The 20,287-nt window shown below is 47.0% G+C and overlaps 1 protein-coding gene across 2 annotated transcripts; it reads left to right on the plus strand.

Annotated features, from left to right (window-relative positions):
- The first annotated feature begins 299 nt into the window (after window positions 1-299).
- On the plus strand, window positions 300-10,289 carry CRNKL1 (crooked neck pre-mRNA splicing factor 1). 2 transcript variants are annotated; one of them, XM_065631140.1, is made up of 15 exons: window positions 300-372; window positions 639-791; window positions 2,228-2,319; window positions 2,437-2,595; window positions 2,931-3,097; window positions 3,570-3,748; window positions 4,383-4,553; window positions 4,925-5,116; window positions 5,927-5,986; window positions 7,101-7,181; window positions 7,970-8,209; window positions 8,606-8,707; window positions 9,283-9,461; window positions 9,497-9,531; window positions 10,053-10,140. In XM_065631140.1, the coding sequence occupies exons 1-14, from the start codon at window positions 325-327 to the stop codon at window positions 9,522-9,524; spliced, it is 1,851 nt and encodes a 616-aa protein (XP_065487212.1). In that variant the 5' UTR covers window positions 300-324; the 3' UTR covers window positions 9,525-9,531; window positions 10,053-10,140. The 2 variants fall into 2 exon arrangements, with proteins under 2 accessions (XP_065487212.1, XP_065487211.1); XM_065631139.1 differs by having other exon boundaries at window positions 9,283-9,531; window positions 10,053-10,289.
- Window positions 10,290-20,287: the final 9,998 nt, after the last annotated feature.

Genomic DNA, 20,287 nt, shown 5'->3' on the forward strand with positions numbered 1-20,287 from the left:
GGCGCAGCGAGGGCCCGGGCAGCGCGGGAAGGCGGCGGGGCCTCACCTCACGGGAGCGGGCGCACCCGGGGCGGACGGGAGCGTAACGCCCGCACTGTTAACAGCTCCGGGACACGCGCGGGCGCAGCGCCGCGGGCACCGACACACGAACCGGCCGCTCCCCGGCGCTGCCCGGGACCGACGGAGCGGCCGCGGGGCCGCCCGGCTCCTCTCCCGCCCCGCTGCCGGCGCCTGGGCGCGCCGCCGTTACCCCGGCAACGGCACGCGCCGGCGCTGCGTGAGGTCAGAGGGCGCGGGGGCGGGGCCAGCGCGCGGGGCGGCAAGATGGCGTCCACGGCGGCCGGGAAGCAGCGGATCCCCAAAGTGGCCAAGGTGCGGGGCGGGGGGCGGGCGCGGCGGGGGGCCCGCGGCCTGGCCGGGCCCGGCCTGCGGGGCGGCGCCCGGCGGCCTGCCCCGGGCCGGCCCCGCGGCTTGGGCTCCCCTCCCGGGCCGGGGAGGGCCCTGCCCGGCTCGGGGCGCTCCGGGCCCTTCCCCGGTAAATACCGACCCCGGGAGGCCAGCGGAGCACGGTGACCGAGAGGGGGTTTCGGTTGTGCGCTGGAAGGAGAAAGCGTGAATCAGGCCGCCTTACTTTACAGGTGAAAAATAAAGCACCTGCAGAGGTTCAGATCACAGCAGAACAGCTCTTGAGGGAAGCTAAGGAGAGAGAGCTCGAGCTCCTCCCGCCGCCGCCTCAGCAGAAGATCACAGATGTTGAAGAGCTAAACGACTATAAACTCCGGAAAAGGAAGGTAAAGGAAAAGAAAACCCACCCTAATTTTCATGCTCATATAAAACACTAACATTTTACTGCGTTTTAACTTAAGATACAGCCTATATTACCTGTGGATCTTCCAGATCCAAGTTGCAATTCTTAAAAACCTAACACTTTCATAGAAAAGGCTAGTTTTGTGCAAAAATTTTAAGTTAAACGTGTGCTGTGTAACGTAAAATTTGGTAGTAGACGACATCTCACATGTGACCACGTTCAGAACGCTGCAAGGGAATCACATCCATGGTTTCTATGCAGTTTCTTCCTCGGCACTAGTGCCAGCCAGTCCGCGTGACAGAACAGCAGCAAGCTTTACAGTAACGCTGCTGGCTTTTCCACCTCAGCTGGTTGTTTTACTTAGAACACAACTTTCTACAGCAATCATAGTTATGTTTGATGCTTGTCTTGAAACTTGGACCATTTCGCGTGTGAGCTTTCAGGTATAATTTTCTGTCCTTTCCTGAAAAGAATCGCTTTGCTTATGGAGCCTTATCTACAGTTTTGTTCTGCTTTTTCCTTTGATAATTGCTGTGCTGGATCAGCACAAACTTATCCCCAACAGGGAGCTTTAAATGTTTTGAGCACAGAGCAATTTTTTTAGATACACACCACATAAACCAGGGCCTTCATTCCCTGAAGCGTATGTGCCTACGCTGAGAGCTGGTGGCACCGTCCCCGTGCTCAGCCCCGTGCGTGCTCGTTTCCCTCGTACCGCAGTGGCCGGGGCTCCTCGCGGTGCTGCTGAAGCTCACTGGGGCACGTGCAGTGTTTGACGTTAGCTTTTTCCATCCCACAGAAGTAGCAGTGACAAGCCACCACGTTAAGTGCGTTAAACAACGTTTAGCCACGCATTAAACACCAATAGCGTTGGTCCTGATGACAGCCAAACACAAGGCTGAGCATGCCCTCACCGTGGCACCGAGCAGTGACAGTTGCCTGGCGGATTAGATGCCAGCATATTAAATCCAGAGAGTAAGAATAAGGCGTCTTGCTTTAAAGAAAAACTTAGAGCAATGACATACGCAGGTCAAGGTGAATAAACTCATGCTGGTGCATCCAGGTATGTTCAGGGTTGTCTGCAATGGCTGGATCCATCCGTCCAGCTAACTTTGCTATTGAAACATTAAGCAGGAGATTTTTAAAAAGTAAGATCGTAGTGCTGTCGCTTATTATTGCATCAATATTTCAGGTATCAGGTTGTAGGAGTTTGAGCTTAGCCCTATTCTGTATGCTTGTCCACACTTCTAGGTTCTCTGTTATGCAACTTTTAGAAATTGTTGTATGGAGTGTGATTTTTTACTCCATCGGCATGGGTGCAAGACATTGGGAATTCTTTCCAATAATAATCCATAAGCTATTTATAACAAGATTGGTTCTGCACAGAGGCATTTCTTACAGAAGTAATTTTCTCCTCAGACTTTTGAAGATAACATAAGAAAAAACAGGACTGTGATCAGTAACTGGATAAAGTACGCACAATGGGAGGAAAGCCTGAAAGAAATACAGAGGTAATTATGATACAGCTATAGACACCTGTTATAAACCTTTTAAAACACATCTTGACAAACACCATCAATGTCTTGGAGGCACATTATAAACACAACTTATTTCTCTTTGCTTTCCAGAGCCCGTTCCATTTACGAGCGTGCTTTAGATGTAGACTACAGAAATGTCACACTCTGGCTGAAATATGCAGAAATGGAAATGAAGAACCGCCAGGTTAATCATGCCCGAAACATCTGGGATCGAGCCATTACCACACTCCCCAGGGTGAACCAGTTCTGGTATGTTTGCAGAGAGCAGAGCATCGCTTCTGCCCCCAAACATTTCAGATCATTTTTGTGCCTTGGTGTCATGCAAAAGTGCATTGTTTTCTGTTTCTCCAAGTCTTCAGGCAAGTCTGAAAAAACAGAGGAAGGCTTAAGTTTTGGAAAAGCCTTGTATTTTTCAGTTGGTAAGAATGGTGGGAGAGAAGGATGTTTGTGTGCCTGTATGCTGCCAATCACAACAGTTGGGAAATAGGTGAAGAAATCTCAGTAATGCTTTTATTAAGCACTCAAAAAATCCTTGTAATTTGTGCTTACTAAGCGATTGTTAAAACTTGCTCTTGTTTTCTAAGGTATAAGTACACGTACATGGAAGAGATGTTGGGGAATATTGCTGGATCACGCCAGGTGTTTGAACGTTGGATGGAGTGGCAACCAGAGGAACAAGCTTGGCACTCCTACATTAACTTTGAGCTGAGATACAAGGAGGTGGACAGAGCGCGTACCATTTATGAGAGATATATCCTTTCTAGTGCATTGCAGGTTTAGGCCTGCATTCTTCATTTCTTTATCCCCAGCTGTGTCCCTGTGCTCCATTTTACTGTGGTGTGCTGGGAGCAAGCAGGAGGTACAGAAGCACGTGTCGTGTGTGCCTCCAAATTCAGTTCAGCGAACACACATCCTGACGCAGCAGCACGTGTTTAACAGTGCTTGTGCTTCCAGCTTTTCTGCAGTCAGCATTTGCTCCAGATTTCTCTGTAAACTTCTCCCTGGGCCTTGCCTGATTCTTACCCCTTAAATTTTCTGTAAGTTCTCAGTAAGGCACGGAGCCTTTGCATGCTTAGAGCTGTTTTGTGTCTTCCCAGCTGCATTTTTTTGCCAGTGCCATCCTTGGGAGTTGTTTCATACAGCCCGTGACCCTGTGGTCACTGGGAAGAATGCAATTTGTAATGTCCAATTCAACCACCAGTGTTTCTTTAACGTAGCTCTACTCGTTCTTGTTCATCCTGACGTTAAGAACTGGATCAAGTATGCCCGTTTTGAAGAGAAGCACAGTTATTTTGCTCACGCAAGGAAAGTATATGAGAGGGCAGTGGAGTTCTTTGGAGAAGAACATATGGATGAGAACCTGTATGTGGCTTTCGCAAAGTTTGAGGAGAACCAGAAAGAAGTAAGACCTGCTTGATAACGCGTCAGACTAATACCAACCACCCCCACAAGGTTTCTTCTTGAATATAAAACTCAAGGCCACTTAACACTCACTTCAATACGTGTGGGTTTTAGTACTGTATGAGATAGTTTAGTTTGAGTTAAGACAATTTTTTGCTTAGTTTCCATTTGCTATTTGGTGACATCAAGGAAATATGTTCTAAGAAAGGCAGGCAAGCAAATCTGCCAAGCCTGAGAATAGCATCATCAGATCAAATACATATCCTCAGATTTTCAAGTTTTTGAGAGGCCTGCATGACAAAAAAAATGAACTAGCTGTGTTTTTCCTCTCACAGTCTTTTGAAAGTGCCCAGACCATTAAAGAACTGAAAATATCTGTAAACCCAAACCCATAACCTCTTAAAAATATTTTAAGTATTCCAAACCTGTAAATGAATAAGGGTTTTGGTATTTACGGTATTTTTTTTTCCCAAGGTTTACTCTTCAGGGAGGTCTGTGTTAGTCCTCTCTTAAAACAATCATTTACACCGAGATACTCTATTCTATTAAATATTGCCAAAAGCTTACTGAGAAATTGAGAGTGAGGACAGAAGCTGCTTTGTGAATATTACTCAAGTGATATTTTATATTTTCAGTTTGAAAGAGTAAGGGTGATCTACAAGTATGCCTTGGATAGAATTCCAAAACAGGATGCGCAAAATCTCTTCAAGAATTACACGATCTTTGAGAAGAAGTTTGGAGACAGAAGGGGAATCGAAGAGATCATTGTCAGCAAGAGGAGATTCCAGTACGAAGAGGAGGTGAAGGTACGTGTTACAAACACCCTCCAGCTCCTCACGCATCCAGCTGCTGCTTCAGGCGCAGGAGTGTCGCAGGATATGAAGGCTGACGAATTTTACCATACCCTTGATACTCAGTCCAAGAAAATACCAATAATTCTCACAGTTCAGCTTGTTTGCCTTCACTTGAATCTTTGTAGGTAAAATAAGGACACAAATGCATTTTAGCCCAAAAGCTGTAGCTTAAGCATACCCGAGAGTAACAGCTTTCATTAATATTCTGATGTTCTGTTTTAAAAGAGGAATTCTGAATAAAAACTGTAAGTAAAGGAAGAGGATCCGTTATTCGTAGTTACCGAAGTTTCTTTCCCATTTTCCCACTCCCTTCTTTCTGAAAGGCAAATCCACACAATTACGATGCATGGTTTGACTACCTGAGGTTGGTAGAAAGTGACGCAGATGCTGAGACTGTCCGAGAAGTGTATGAAAGAGCCATTGCCAACGTTCCCCCAATTCAGGAGAAAAGACACTGGAAAAGATACATCTATCTTTGGATTAACTATGCATTGTATGAGGAGCTGGAGGCAAAGGCAAGTACTAAAAACTCAGGTTTTTATCTTTCCTTCCCAGATATTTTCCCTAAAATAGATAGTTACAGATATTGTAACAAGAAACCCAAGAACTAGAAATTGTTTTATGTAGCTAGCTACAAGGTTTGTTGTTTAAGTATGGTGGGGTTTTTCCTCCCCCACCTTCATTTTTACCCTCCTATGCAGAGAGGAAATAATATTTCAGTTTCAGCCCAATTCATGCAGAAACACACTGATAATAAAATGAAAGCAGAAGCAGGTCTTTCTAGCCCCTCCAAACTGCCTGTTCCAGGCTGTTTCCTGAACTTGTGAAATAGTTTTATATTTAACAAAACTGTTTGTGAACGTATTCTCTGAAGCAGCCAAATTCTTGTTATAGTGGCCTTCTGAGGCTGTGTAAGTATTTGTTCTGTTATCAGTCATGTAACATTATAGCTGCTCCTTATTAAATAAGTTTTTAGCGCAGTGCACCTATTCAGTGTCTGTTAAAGGGAAAAAGACTTCTTTTGCCAAGATGGGAACTCTCCTGATTTTATTGTCTAACTCTTAGTCTTGAATCTTGGTTTGAAACGATAACTTACTGATTCTCAGAAGTTATTATCTTTGAGTTGGGTGCACTAAGTAGATATGTACATTTATATCGTAAGTATACACAACTCTGAGTAACTTAAAAATCCTCTTCTGCAGGTTTGCAGTCATTGCATGATTCAAAATATAGTGTAATCTTAGCAGTGAATAAAGTATTTAATTTTCAAAATACAGTGTGATCTTACTAGCAAACATAGTATTTAATTTTGCATGTTCTTACAGGACGCAGAGCGAACCAGACAAGTGTACCAGGCGTGTGTCGAGCTCATTCCCCACAAGAAGGTACAGCTCCTCCAGCAGCTTCTATTCAGTCTTGGATTAAAATTCCCAACATAAGAGCCTTTAAAAATTTCCCCCAGGGTTCAGGTGCATAAGCTACTAGCGCACTCATGAAGATTCTGTTCAAGACTTTAGATATCCCTTTTAGTTTCTCATAATGTCCCTTTTCCAAAATTGATGGTGTTTTTTTAAGTGGAGGTGTGAAATAGCTGTAATTTGCATCATCAATGGGAAATAGTAGGGCACACACTGATACCAGATTTCCTCATACAGGTGCAATACAAACATTCGTCCAGTATTTTCAGGTTACTAAGTACACTATGAAGCTGAACTAATACATAGTCTGAGGATAGCCCAGTGCTATTAAGCAGCAGCAAAGAACTCTTATCTGTTGTTCACTTTCCTGTTTTTTCCTTAGGTGGGTTCTTGTAGAGCTGCTCTCAGCCTAGTTACTTGTGGTGCCCACAGAGTACTTGTTGCTTAATTTATGTAGAGTTACTGCCTTTTATAGCAACTGCTTCTAGTTGGCCGTGTGGTCCCAGCTGAGGGAGGTGCAGCTGAATCAGCTTTCAGGTGTGTGTTCCCCATTACAATCACTTTCAAGACTGTTGTTCTGGTTTTGTGGGGTTTTTTTGCTAGTGAGTTTTAACTAAAATGTCCACATGGCCAAACCCTTAAAACAATTAATCAACATTGCCTTGAATGTCAAGAAATATTAGTTCGTGCACTTCTTTTTCTAGTTTGTCATTAGTCATGTCATCGGTGTATCAACTGTGTAGATTAGGATTAATCTGTAATTATTAGAGAGTTGATTAGCTAGTAATTGATTCAGTGATAGCTGATATTTTGACAATTGATTGGTTAATGAACCATTTTCTTTATTTCAGAAGACTTCTCTTCTGGCCATTTTTACTCTCATCCATGGTGGAGTATGTTGTCCTGTTCTTGAGGTTGTTTTAGGTTATGAGCTCTCAACTTTTCAGCAGGAGAACACTGAGGTCAAATGCAATTAACTGCAACAGCAGTAACATCTTCTAAAAATGTTTTTTTAAAGAACATATGCAGCATTATTTACTAAGCTTCCAACACAAGCATCACATTGTTCTTTTTCTTTCAGTTTACATTTGCCAAAATATGGCTGCTGTATGCACAATTTGAAATACGCCAGAAAAATCTTCCACTTGCCAGAAGAGCTTTGGTAAGCTTTTCTTAATTCCATAATTGACTTTTCTAACTGATAGCAGCAAGGGAATGGCATTAAAAGGTCTTAAATTGTCCTTTATAAATTGCTGTTTTAATCCACTTAAATAAAGCATCCAAGAAGTCTGCAGGGACCAGTATTTACTGTCATGTATGATTTAAAAAGAAGTGGAGCTTGACATGCTGAATTAGCCACGGGCAGAAACGAACGTAGCTTTCTTGTTTCAGCTGACAAAACACATCTGAATGCAAGAGTACCCACATCGACTTAGTGCACTTGGAAATTTGTAACTGCTGCTGATTCGTTTAAATGATACTTGTACTAACAATAGTGTTTTTAAAAGCATTTTAAATAAATAGGACATTTTGACCGTCAGAAATGAAGACTTGCTGAATAGGGGTTTGAGTCCCAGCTGCCAGGCTGCTGACAAGCGATGGCGGGACTTTGGGCAGGCTCAGGAGCCCCTGCCCCGTGTTCACTGAGGGAATGTCAGCACGGCACGCAGCCGTGGAGCACGTTCTGGCAGCAAAACCTTCTGAAATTAGAAAGCTTATTTCCCTTCAGTGCAGATATTCTAAATAAGCTCAGTGTTAGCATTAAGAATGGTGAGAGAAAGCTGATTTCATACTGGCCCTGACCCGTGTCTGAAAAAACAAACTCTGCTCAAAAATGAATTTGAGTTCAAATACTGTTTAGAAAGTCTGCTGGGTTGCAAGATTTCTAAGTGGATTTTGGTTGTGGTTTTTTTGTTGTTTTGGTTTTTGTTTTTGTTTTTTGCTTAACAGGGGACATCCATAGGTAAATGTCCAAAAAACAAACTGTTTAAAGGTTATATTGAATTGGAGTTACAATTGCGAGAGTTTGATCGTTGCCGAAAGCTGTATGAAAAATTCCTGGAGTTTGCACCGGAAAACTGCACGTCATGGATTAAATTTGCGGAACTAGAGACCATTCTTGGCGATATAGATAGAGCTCGTGCAATATATGAGTTGGCTATTGGCCAGCCCCGGCTAGACATGCCAGAGGTAAGGGGGCAGATGAACTTGACAGTTGGCACAGTTTTAAGGTATTTATTACACAGTGTGGCTAATTAAGACATTAATAATCTACCAGCTTGAACAGAACTGCTTACCATAGTGGCTTAGCCTGTGTCTCATTAATTTAGCATCTGTTTCTTGGCAGGGTACGCAGGACTATAAAACTTATGATGAAACATGGAGGCAGATACATGCTAAGCTAAATGGATTACGTACACAAGATTTGATATTGCTTAGTCTTAATCCTAGCTCGTACAGCAAATAAATACTCAGATCTCTGAAACTTTTTCAGAGAAACTTCACATTTATCCATGCTCCTCTGTTTTTTTTTTCTTTTATTGTCTCAGTGTGATATGAACATAATGAGAGATTTATTTTTTGCAGGTTCTTTGGAAATCTTATATTGATTTTGAAATTGAGCAAGAGGAGTATGAGAAAACAAGAAATCTTTACCGCAGATTGCTTCAGCGGACACAGCATGTTAAGGTATGTTTGAGTACCCAGAACTCAGAATTGGCCTTGAATCTGGTCCGTGGTGGTTGGAAACTCTTCTGGGTTTGTGGCTTTTTCAAATCGACAGTGAACCTAAGCTTGGTACCGCGTTTGTGCCATTGAAGGCGGAAAGAAATTTCCAAATTACAGATAGCAACAGGTATATCTTAGATGAAAGAAGGCTTTGTGGAAGGTTTCCAAGCAGCCCTCTTCTGGCTGAGTAACTTTGAAATTGTAGTTGCAAAAACACTGCAAGGAAAAAACAGGTGTGATTTTTCCACTGTAGTTTGGTGCTGTCGTTTGACTAAATTCAGACAGATCTATGCTGATTTGGAACAACTGCAAGAAATTTGTCAATGTGGCTGGCTTGATTATTCTGTCTTGCCAAAAGGAGGCAAATCTCACACCTGTGAAACAAACATGAATTTTCTAGGTATCTGCGTATGAAAAAGTACTTTAGACTTGCATTGGCATTTGTTCCTTGGCTGCTTTGTTTTTTGAAACTATCACTTAGCTGTCGGACTTCAGAATGGAGGTTTCAGCGTGGTTTTGCTTTGCTTTCCCCACAGGTCTGGATCAGCTTTGCCCAGTTCGAGCTGTCTGCAGGAAGGGAGGAGAATTTGTCGAGATGCCGGCAGATTTATGAAGAGGCTAATAAGGCAATGCGAAACTGTGAGGAGAAGGAGGAGAGAGTCATGCTTCTGGAATCCTGGAGAAACTTTGAAGAGGAGTTTGGAACTGAAACCACTAAGGAGAGGATAGATAAACTTATGCCTGAAAAAATAAAGAAGAGGAGAAAACTGCAGGCTGAAGATGGGGTAAGAGGAAAAACCATGCAAGTAGTCACTTTGGCGGCTTTCTGCTGGGGTCTGGTACACAGAACAAAGCTGGCTGTGGGGGATGCTGTAACTGCACACCAGTTTTACTGCAGGGATTGAAAAAAAGCATTGGTCTGGAACACGTGCTGCTGAGCTCCTTGCTCTGCAGCGGGCTGGGTGGGCATTGATTCAGAGTGAAATTCTCATACCAAATGCTCGAGCTACCTTTATTTTAAACTCCTACCATCGACAAGTCACAACGGCTTTAGGCGATGCTACGCAGAGAGCGTTTCTTAACTTTGGGAAACTGCAGCCAGGCTGTTGGTCCCACGTGCCTGCTCATGATGCGTAGCAGCAGTTCTGTCCTACAGCCATTCAACTCCTGGTTTCAGCTGCTATGGGTGCTCTAACAAACGCTGATTTTAATTCTGTCTCACCGTTATGCTGATCAGAAACACCTCCAAATGGGTAACATTAACATGCAAATTAAACTTGTTTTGTGGTATTTTTTATTTCCCTAGTCTGATGCTGGCTGGGAGGAATACTACGATTATATTTTTCCGGAAGATACCGCCAATCAGCCTAACCTCAAACTACTTGCAATGGCTAAACTCTGGAAGAAACAGCAGCAGGAGAGCGAAGCTGCAGAGCAGGATCCAGACAAAGACATTGATGAAAGCCAGTCTTAATCCGTTGCCTTTCCCCACCCCTTTCCTTGCGTATTGTACAGTATTTTCATTGGTGACCAATAAATGTATTTGAAGAGTTTTACTACTACTGACTTGTGACATTTTTTGTTTGGAAAATAGTCTAATTTCCAGCAATTAAAAGGTCATGGGGCCAGTGCAGGAGTCTGCAGCTATTGCCAGTGGTCTGAGAACTGGAAGGACTGGGCAACAGCTTTGTTTTTAGCCCAAGACCCACCGTTCTAAGGCTCCTACAAACCACCACAGTACTGCTTAGGGAAATTAACATGCCAAGACAGCAGATCTACCTTAATGAGAGATGTCTTTAGCCATTCCTGATTGATTTTTCCCAGTAATTCTGTAAAATATATATTGATCATGAGGATAGTTGAGAACAATAAATCGCATTGACTGCAACCTGTTAAACTTTGTATTCAAGTAGGCTTTTATCCCAGAAAACTCTATGGGAGGGACAGTCATACAAGTTAAATATAATGAAACTAGCCCCTGGGAGACAAATCTGTAGAAATTAGTACCATATGGTCTGTGTTTTAATATTTGAATGTCTTAGCATCATATTTTGTAGTATATAATCTATTGGGAAATAAAGTAGAAGCAGTATTTGTGTTTTGTGGGGAAAACCCATTGAGCCTGAGCTTCCTGATCAACAAGTTCTTGGGGAAAGGAGCCTCTTTGCTTGCATGGGGTGTTCCCTGGTCTGGGGAGGTGGGGAGGGCAAGGGCTGGGGACATCACCCACTGGGGAGAGCGGTGATTTAAAAAAAGTGAAAATGCTACAGTCACCACCCGAGCTATAAGCTTAAACAAAGCTGCTCTTGACTGAAGCCTGGGCAGTCACCACTGCCGGGGCCACATCTGGCCTGTCCAGCTGTGCCCAGAGCAGCTGCCCAGCCCCGGGATGGCCCCTTGCAGACGGTCTGCAGCTGGAAACGCTCCCTTCCCCACGCAGCCCATGGACCAGACCCTCGGTCCTGCACCGCGCCATCACCATTGTCATCCTCCCTGTCAGCCACTGTGGGGATGGGTGACCAGGCAGGGGACACCCCCCAGCGCTGCTGGGGACACCTGCCAAGGTCAGGGAGGACTTTGTGGCCCTGGGGGTGGCCGAGGGTGTGGGGGCCCTGGGGCTTTTGCCCTTGACCCTGCAGCGAGGGAAAGGGCTTGGGAAGGTGGGGGCTGCAGGTCAGAGCTGCTGGTGCAGCTGCTGCCCATGAGCAATTGGGCTTCTGCCTCCAGAGCCCTTGGGCCAGGGGAGATGAGACCCACCTGGGCGAGGAGGGGGCGTTGGAGGTGGCCACGGGCTGGCCAATCCACCAGAAGGCTTTAAATTGGGAACGAGGGGCAGGAGCCCACGGCCGAAGGTGAGGGATGGAGCAGTGGGCTGGCAGGGCTGGGGTGAGGGGCCTCGGGGTTGGGGCGGGGGGGCACGGAGGAGATGCCTGTGAGCGCCGGGGGCAGCGTGGTGGGGGACGCTCTTCTCTTAGGACGCCTGCAGGAATGAGGCACCTGGGACAGTCCTTGTGCAGAGCCCTGCTGGGGCTGGTGAGTCCCTCCAGCCCTGCTCCCGTGTTGGTTCCTCTTGTTCGCTCGCCCAGCCGACCGGCAAGAAAACATCACTTACTGGTGGGGGCTGTCCTTTTTCACTTGTTAGCCACTGTTCTTCAGAGTTAAAAAGCAAATATTTGGATTTTCTGGCTAGCAATGGAAGCCTATACCTTCTAGCTTAAAGCTTGGTTATTGGGGGGGCAGTTCATAGCTGTAGTGCAAGTGGTGGCTGTAATGCTGATGTCTGCTGTGTGCTTGCACCCTTTTTTTTCCCCCTCCACTAAGTTCGCCTAAAATCCTGTCTGGTAAAGCAGTGCTGTTTCATCGCAACAACTGAGAGAAGTGTGTTGACACACAGGATAAAAATCTGGCTTATTTAAGTCTATAGTTGCTCCTATACCTTCTGGACTTCAGTTTTGCCAGTGCCTTGGTGTGGGGAGGGGGAGGCTGGAGGAGAGAGGGTCCACAGGGCAGCGGCAGGCGAAAATCCGATTCGGCAGCGCTGGGGGGCCAGCAGATCTACCCCGAGCTGTCTGCTGAAAGGTGGGGTGACGTTTGCTTCGGTCTGAAAGACAAAACATTGAAGTTGAATGAACATGTGAATGATACATCTCCAGTAGCAAAACTGTTCCACCCTTCAGAGCACTACAGAGGTGTGCAGGTTTCACTGATTTCTCAGGTCACAGCCATGTTCCCACCTCATTCCTCTCCTCCTCCCTCCCACTTCCAAGAAAAGGCAAACAGGAGGTTTTTATTCCATAAAGAGCCGAGCAAAATTGATCTGCTAATGTGCCTTTTGTACAGGCAAACGCCGCTATGGTCAAAGCATGTACTTCTGACACTGTGCACAAACACCGGGAAGACCGTGTACATATTTAACTTCTCGGAAGTTTTATTAGCAATTGCTTTAAGATGTTCTCCATGCAAAAGCTCTGTGTTTGTACAAACGCCTTGGGTACAGCAGGTTTCGACATCTCTGGAGGCTTGCCCACATCCGAGGTGGTGGGGGAGCGCGAGATGTGCGGGCGGCGGCGCCGGGGCCACGGATGCAGAGCACGGCGGGCGGCCCGCGCGCCCGCCTTGGCCTCTTCGGGATCGTTGCCGTTAAGTCTCCTTTGGAGAGCGGTTCCCGTGGGTTTTGTCCCCGTGGGCCCGGCGTGGTGCCGCCGGGACGCGCGGGTCCGCGCCCCGCGGGGCTCCGCGCGGAGGGGAGCCGGGACCTCTTGTTCTGGAGGGGCAGATGGACCCGGGTTTCTGTCGCGTTTTCCCTTGGAGACCGCGAGGCACCTGTAAAGCAGAGGGTTTGTGACAGGGACCCTGTGCTCTCCAAGGGCCCCCAGCCAGACTTACCCTCCTGTTATGCTGAGCACAAAACTTAAGCTTTTTTTTCCCAACACTTTCAGTATTAATCTTTCGCACGCTTCAAAAGCGGGGGTGCCCAGCTCAGTAAGGCTCAGTTTTCCAGGCATCTACAATGACAGTTTTTTCTCTCTTATGCTTTTCTGTTGCTGAAATGGGGTTGAACACAGTCTGCCAGCAACTCTGCAGGTGTCGAAGCAGATCTCGGTTTCATGAGTAGAAAATGCCATCTAGCAGGAATCCCCTTAAGAGAAACCAGCTGAGAAACATCCCACCCATGGGGAGGGTGAGATGGCAAAAGCAGCTCTTTGTATGGATACACGCTCAATGTTGCAGGCTGGACCCGGAGCCTGGCTCTTTGCTCCATGCGAACAGCTATGTGCGAGCAAAGCGGCCGGCCGTACCTGTTTAATCAGGCACGGGTTCAGGAACTTGAGAGAGAACCAACAGTTCAGCTGCACCAAATGGAAGATAATTTAGATGGGGCTGATGCCACCTCTGCACTTACCTGAACTCCAATGGGCGATGACTCCAGAAGTGGAAAAACTGACTCCCATGCGTGATTTAAACTTCATTTTGTGAAGCTCTATTTTTTTTCCCCCCAACAAGTAAGAGCAGGTGGTTGATTTGGGGCGGAATATTAAAAACTACAAGTCTTTGAGTTAAAGCTGTACCAAAAGAGCGGCACAGCTGCTGAGTTGCGCTGCGGTGGCTGGCGAGGGGCGAGTCGGGGTCTCCTCGGAGGGACGCGGCAAGCCGGAGCCGCGGTGGTCAGCCGCCGTGTGGCTGCTGCTCCTTCTTACGCATCGCGAATCTGCACTTTAATTTTTTGTTAGCAGCATAAATGTTGGCTTTGCCAGCAGGTGCTGCTCTCGGCAGTGTTTGTGCTGGCTGCTGCGGATGCTGCTGTGCTTTTTGCCCTGTCCTGGCTTCAGGAAGTTTTTTGAGACACGGCGAACGAGAGCAAACATGCTGGTCCAGGTTTTGCCTATGCTCAGCCCTGGCTCTTTCGCTTCTCTCCCCTCCACCCTGATTTCCCTGCCAGAGGAACGAGGCTGAAAATAAACGCTAACGCGCGTGTCGGACAGCGGTGTTGAATTAAACGGGAGTGCGCGTCAAGAAACTGCAGACCTGGTTCTGATTTGCTTTGTCTCTGTTTACTTCACCCCGCAGAACTGCAGGGTGCGATGTCTGTGCTGCGAAACCTCGGCGCCCCAGCGGGTCCATCGCCACCCGGGGATTCCCCGCTCCTTGCTGCGTGGCCGCGCAAGGACAACCGCAGCTCTGGCCCCGCTTGTAGCTGCTCCAAGCTCTTCTGGCCAATCTCAGCCGGGTGCGACGGGCTGGGGGCTCTTGGGGGCTGAAATGCCTTTAAACCTTGCAAAAATCAGATTCTCGGGTAGAAGACAACACTGAGCAGAAAGATAATCAGCTCCCCTCTTATGTGGCAGAGGAGGATCCGCAAGGAGGGCGATGGAAAGGCTGTGGGAATCAGGATGCGGTTATTCTGGAATAGCTATTTTAAAATAGTCTTGTTCGCAGAATCGCTTGTTTAAAAGAGAGCCGACTCCCACTGTAAGTCAGGGGTAAGTATATTTTATCCTCTGGAGCCTGTCGTGTGGCACAACTTAAACTTTCTGTCGCTGCCTTGAAAGGCCCACAATTTAGCAACAGTTGCTGTTGTATCAGGGTCCAAAAGTCATTGATGCTCACAGGCTACAGTATGCTTTTTGGTGGGTTTTTTTGAGAACACTGTTTTTTTAAAATTTCCTGACACTTAATTCTGCGCGTTACCGTTCTTGAGGTTGCCTTTTCACCTGTTTTTACAAAAATATCTCTTTTCATGAGGGATGTATGATATTTTGCTTTCATTCTGCTTCTGGAGACAGAATCAGCCAATAAAATGCTGCTCTTGAAAGAAGATGAACGTGTGCGCGTGCTCGTAAGCTGTGTTTTGTTAGCGGGTGGTGCGTCTGCCGCAGCCGAGGAGCACGTCCTGGCGATGCTCCTGGGTCCCGGCTGAGCACCCCGCGGGCGGGCGGGGGCTGGCAGGGATGGTTTTGGTGCTGTAGCGTGGGTTCTGGTGAACAAGGCGGTTTGGGGTACTTGTCCACGGGTGGGGCGGATGGGCTGTCCCCAGACTTGCCGTTGTCCCCATGAGGGTCCCCAAGAGCCCAGGCTGGCCGTGGTGGGCAGCTCCTCCAGCGCTGCCGGGGCTCCTCTGGTGTGGCCCTAAAACCAGCGAGGGACTGTCCCACAGACTGTTTGCTTCCGCGCTTCTGTGTGTCCACGTCCCGCCAGACGATCGGGATGCATAACTGCAGCCCGGGGTCACGCTGTCGTGAACTCCTTTGCCCAGTGGAAATACTAGTAAGAGAGAAGTTTGAAAAAACAGAACTTATCAGAATTATCTTCAACCCTTCAAAAATGTTATTGGTAAAGTTAAGCATATTTTTTAATTTTTTTTTTTTAATCAGCAGGCAGACTAATCTTGCTAACAGGGAATGTATGACCGGGTTAGAACACATTGGAATTAAACCTATATAGACTAACAAGCTGTAAACAGCGCGTGGCTGGTATTTCTGTTGCCTTAAATAGAAAAGGTATTTTGTTCGGAGCCGATTTCCCTTTGCCTCCCAGTTGTGTCCTGTACCCTTGGCTGCTGTTTCACCCCCGATAGCGCGGCAGCCCCCAGCCGTGCCCCCGTCCTGCCCCTCGTCCCAGCTGGTGTCACGGCGTCCGCAGCACGAGCCGTGTCACCGGTGCTGTCCCTGTCCTGGAGGTGAGGATGCTCCAGCAGACGAGGCTTCACGCGCGGGGCGTGCTTGGAGCACCATCACGTAACTCCCGTGTGTCATTGAGAGTGTCGCGGTCGATTGCTGATATGTGTGCTTGTAACTGGTCTGATCTCGATAATTTGGTGTCACTAGTGTAATGCCTGAGTAATCCTAATGCCATTTTTTTTATATTCATTGTGCTACAGAGTTGTAAATAAATTGCTTTGAAAATAAATGCCCTCATACAATAAAAATTAGAGAGAGAATATCCCAGCAACTTGTAAAACCTTAGTAAACGGCAGCAGCTACTACAGTTGAATTTGTTGTTATTAACTGGATTGGTCTTATTTAATAGTAAGTAAATGAGTTGAAAGTATGGAGTAAAGGAATATTTTTACATTATTGGTACCTGCTGATTGCGGAGCCTTTTCTGAAGAAAAGGCTTGCGAATGTATTAGAATTTTTTTGGACATGTGAGTGAAATAACAGGAAAAGGAGCAGCTGACGCTTCACTGAGCTGTCAAAGCACCTTTTCAGTAAGTCTGTTGCACAAAGTTTTGCTTGAAAGGCAAATTAAAGTCGTGGGTTAGAAACTGCCTAAGAACTAGGAAAACGCAAAGGCATAAAACGGCAAAGGGTCAGTATAAAGATGCTGCGACTGTTCACGGTTGATAATAGTGATTACGTTTCTCTAGGGAAATATTAGGGGTTAGCAGCAAGACAGCAGGATTCACACTGGCAATAATTCTCTCTTTAATAGAAACCAGAAAATCTGAGCCATCTCGTGGCACGTGAGCAGGTTGGCTGAAGGCGTAACCTCTGTATGGAGAAATTCGGTGTGGCGTGGGTCGGGGCCGTCTTGCGGAGAGGGGGCTCTTGCGGGGAGCGCCGTGGCTTTGCTGTGGGCGGTGGGGTCACCGCGCTGCAGCCGTCGCGCCGCGGGTAGCGCTGCCCGTGCCCCGGGGCTGGTGCGGTGCAGCCGGAGTCAGAGCCCGGTGCCGAGGCTGTAGCCGCTGTCTCTGTCTCCATGAAGTGCTGAGATAAGGCCAGCTATGGCCAGAATGCTTGCCTTTTATTTATTTTTAATTTTATTTTTTTTTCCTCTCCTTCCCCCCCTGTTTTGGGGAAGCCTGGAGTGGTGGAATTTGTCTCTTATGTGAAGCATTTGTACCTAGTAAGAAGCTGACAGACAGAAACGGAGGAGGGAGAGGTTTGAGAAGTTGCTTGGGGAAACGACATGGTGACATCTGAAAAAACATAAAAACCTTTGAGAGTGTTACAGATAATTATGGAATTCAAATTGGAAATGTTCTGTGCATTTTTAATACTCCTCTGCTATGAGGAGGAATATATCTGGTTTAATGTTTAATGCACGTACAGTAATAGAAGACTGAACCGATCTCCATGGGCCCGTTTGTTCCATTACTGTCCAGAAGGAAATAAATTAAATTCTCCATCAGACCGTATTTTGGACCCGGGTGCTGCAGCGGGAGAGCTCAGAAGGCTGGCAGCACAGGGAGGGCTCTGTCCCGCGCCCCGTCCTGTCTGTCCTGGGGAGCTGGTGGCAATGTGCGTGACACAGGGGACAGCTGACACCGCGGCGGCCCTCGGAAGGGTCGCTGCCTGGGCGGAGAGAGGAACTTCTCGAGTCAGAGATTCGACTGACTTATATTTTCAGTGGTAGGAGGATTTCGATGATAGAAAATTAATTCCAGACACCTATCACCTACGCTTTAAAAAAATTCTTGTAACACTGCAATCAGGACTGTCTTCTCTCCTGAATATAAAGAAAACACAAATCTTCTAACACTTTTCAGTTAAAGCCTTTTAATATAAGATAGCCAAAAGCGTTTCCACTCCCCAGAGATGCTGCAGCTTGAACTCTCGTGTCGGGGCAGCATGGGCATGGGCTGGTGTTGCGTGATCAGGAGCAGAATGCCGGTGCCACTGGAGAAATTACCTTTTAGATGGGGTCAGCGTTTAAAATTATTTTATCTTGGTGATTTGCCTTCTAGTTTCTGGTATTTCACATGCGTGGTATCTTGGAAGTAAGAGGCCCACTTATCATACTTGAAGGGTTATTAATAAAGGATGTGAGCAGGGGAGAGGACTGCCTGTCTGCAGACGTCAGAAGATATTGATGACGGTGCGTGGCTGGGTCCATGGAGTCTCACGCTCCGGCTTGGTTTCCTACCTCGTTTCAGGGAAGGGATTTTCTAAATCTGCCCTCTTTCTTGCTTCTCTCCCTTATTCTTTAATGTGCTCTGATTTGTACTTCCTTTACACTTGTTTTATGCATATTATACGAAAATAGCACATTTACATATACACAAAACAATATACTTCTTTTACATTTATTAATAACGAATCTTACCAGTGCCATCCAGTGTGCTGGTTTTGTGCTTCCAAACGTCTGTAGTTTCCCTTGGGCCCCCGGCAGGTTCTCCCCGGGCTGAGTTTGCAGCTAAGCTGGCCGAGTGTGGCTGGGGCTGTGCTGCCTGCCCAGGCTGCCAATGCCAACGCTGGCCGCAGCGTCCCCGACCCTCAGCCCATACGCAAACCAAGCCTGGCTGATGGCTGGTTTTAAACTAAATGCTTCTGCGTTTAAGAAAAAAAAAAAAAAAAAAAAATCCCAGCAGGCTAACCCTGGTTTAGAAACCAACCAGACCCACCACACCAAAAAAGACTCAAACAAAAAACCCACGCAAACCAACCCCCTCAACACTTCTAATGTCCTCTTCAATGCTTTGTTATGGCTACTTACGGGTCATAAACTTTCATGATTTTGCTTATCCTGATTATTTCTAAAACTTTGCACATTTGTCTTCTAAAATTTTGCCACTAGGAAAACAATCATGCTTACGTTTTGTGAAGTCCTGCGGATGTTTTTCTTGCCACAGGGGACAGCTGGGAGGCTGAGCAGGCGGCCGTGCCCACCTCTGCGGAGGTCAGTGCGGCGGAACGCACCAGAAAATGAGCCTGTTGAGCTGTGCGGGGATCTGATTTGTTTTAATTGCTCTAGGCTGGAGAATGGGAAATCCGGCTTGGAATTATCAGGGAGTTCGCGATGCTTTGCTCACCTTCTGCACTGTTTTTTTTCCCACCCCTCACCTCTTATCTCTTATTTTCTCCTAAAAAAATACATTAAACATCTTGCACAGTTGCTCAAACACTTTCTTTTAGGGGAAAAAAAAGCCATTAGGTAGTTAGCACGGAAATTATAAGTAGGTGAAATAATTTTATTTTTCATTATGGGATTATTTTGTAGATATATGATTATGTTACTCAGTCTTCAGAGCTTGCGAGGGGCGGTCGGAACTGAAAGACTTCTGTGACGTGCTGTGGGCTTTGGGATATAACTCAGTCCAGGAGCACATCACGGTGTGTCGGTCCTTGCTGTCGCTCGCCTTGGTGCAAGGATGACGTTCTGCAACGGGCACTCGTGCAAGCGCGGCTTTCTGCTTCTGCAGGTGCCTCCGGCTCCTCTCCCCCCCTCTGGTCGCATAGCCCTGTTCTTTTAACTGGTGATGCTTGCGGTTTGTTTTCAGAGTTTTACTTGCTCGGGCGGGATCAAAACAAAAACTCGAAGGAATTCGAGTAGGAAGACTCCCATTTGAATTTAGCTTGTGTATTATTTACAGTAGTAGTCTAGATCGGAAATGTGATTTTGCTCAGGTGCTGTGAGAATATCCCATCCCTTCAAATGAAATATGCTTTGCCACGGCGGCACGCCAAAGTCAGTTATAGGCGAGCAACGTGGTCCAAAACAAACTTTATTCTGGCCGGAAAAGTGCAGCCAATAAACCGACCAGGAACAAGGTTTGTACAATCAGCCAGCACTCCGATAACATGAAATGCAGGTTCGACTTACACTCACCTGCTGCGGCAAGGAATTATTCAAGGACATTATGGCTCAGCCAAGCGAGGAGGTGGGGCGCTCCCGTTCCCGGGAGGTTTCCTTGGACAGGCTTCGACAAAGCAGGCGGCCGTGGTGGAAGCAGGCAAAGCGCTGCTCCCTGGGCGAGGTGCGCGGTGCCCCCCGAGCGCGTTCCGCTGCCGCGCGTGGCCAGACCCGCCGGGGCGGGCAGCAGCACCCCGCGGGAGCGCGATTTCGGTGCGGGATATGGCTCTGAGCGCCTGAACAGGTGATTATTTTACCTGTATGGTGTGCCTGTCATGTGGTATTGCTGTCGTCTGCAGAGGCGTTTCAGCGCAGAAAAAACCGGTTTGTCAGCTCAGGAAACGCAAGCTTTGGGGTTTCTTTTTTTCTTCTCAGTCTCCAGGGTTCAGAGGTCCCTCAGGTGAGTCAGCCTCCCGAGGGCCACCGAAGATGCTGGTTTGTTCATCTGCAGCCACGGCTGTCTATAAA

Source organism: Caloenas nicobarica, chromosome 3, assembly GCF_036013445.1.
Source record: "Caloenas nicobarica isolate bCalNic1 chromosome 3, bCalNic1.hap1, whole genome shotgun sequence".
In the NCBI taxonomy this organism is placed as follows: domain Eukaryota; kingdom Metazoa; phylum Chordata; class Aves; order Columbiformes; family Columbidae; genus Caloenas; species Caloenas nicobarica.

Bases quoted from the DNA above. Each gene is read 5' to 3' on its own strand.
- CRNKL1 (XM_065631139.1), top strand. From the start codon at position 325: ATGGCGTCCACGGCGGCCGGGAAGCAGCGGATCCCCAAAGTGGCCAAG. The intron at 3,098-3,569 runs ATATCCTTTCTA...ACGTAGCTCTAC, and splicing joins GCGTACCATTTATGAGAGAT to TCGTTCTTGTTCATCCTGAC. The intron at 5,117-5,926 runs GCAAGTACTAAA...ATGTTCTTACAG, and splicing joins ATGAGGAGCTGGAGGCAAAG to GACGCAGAGCGAACCAGACA.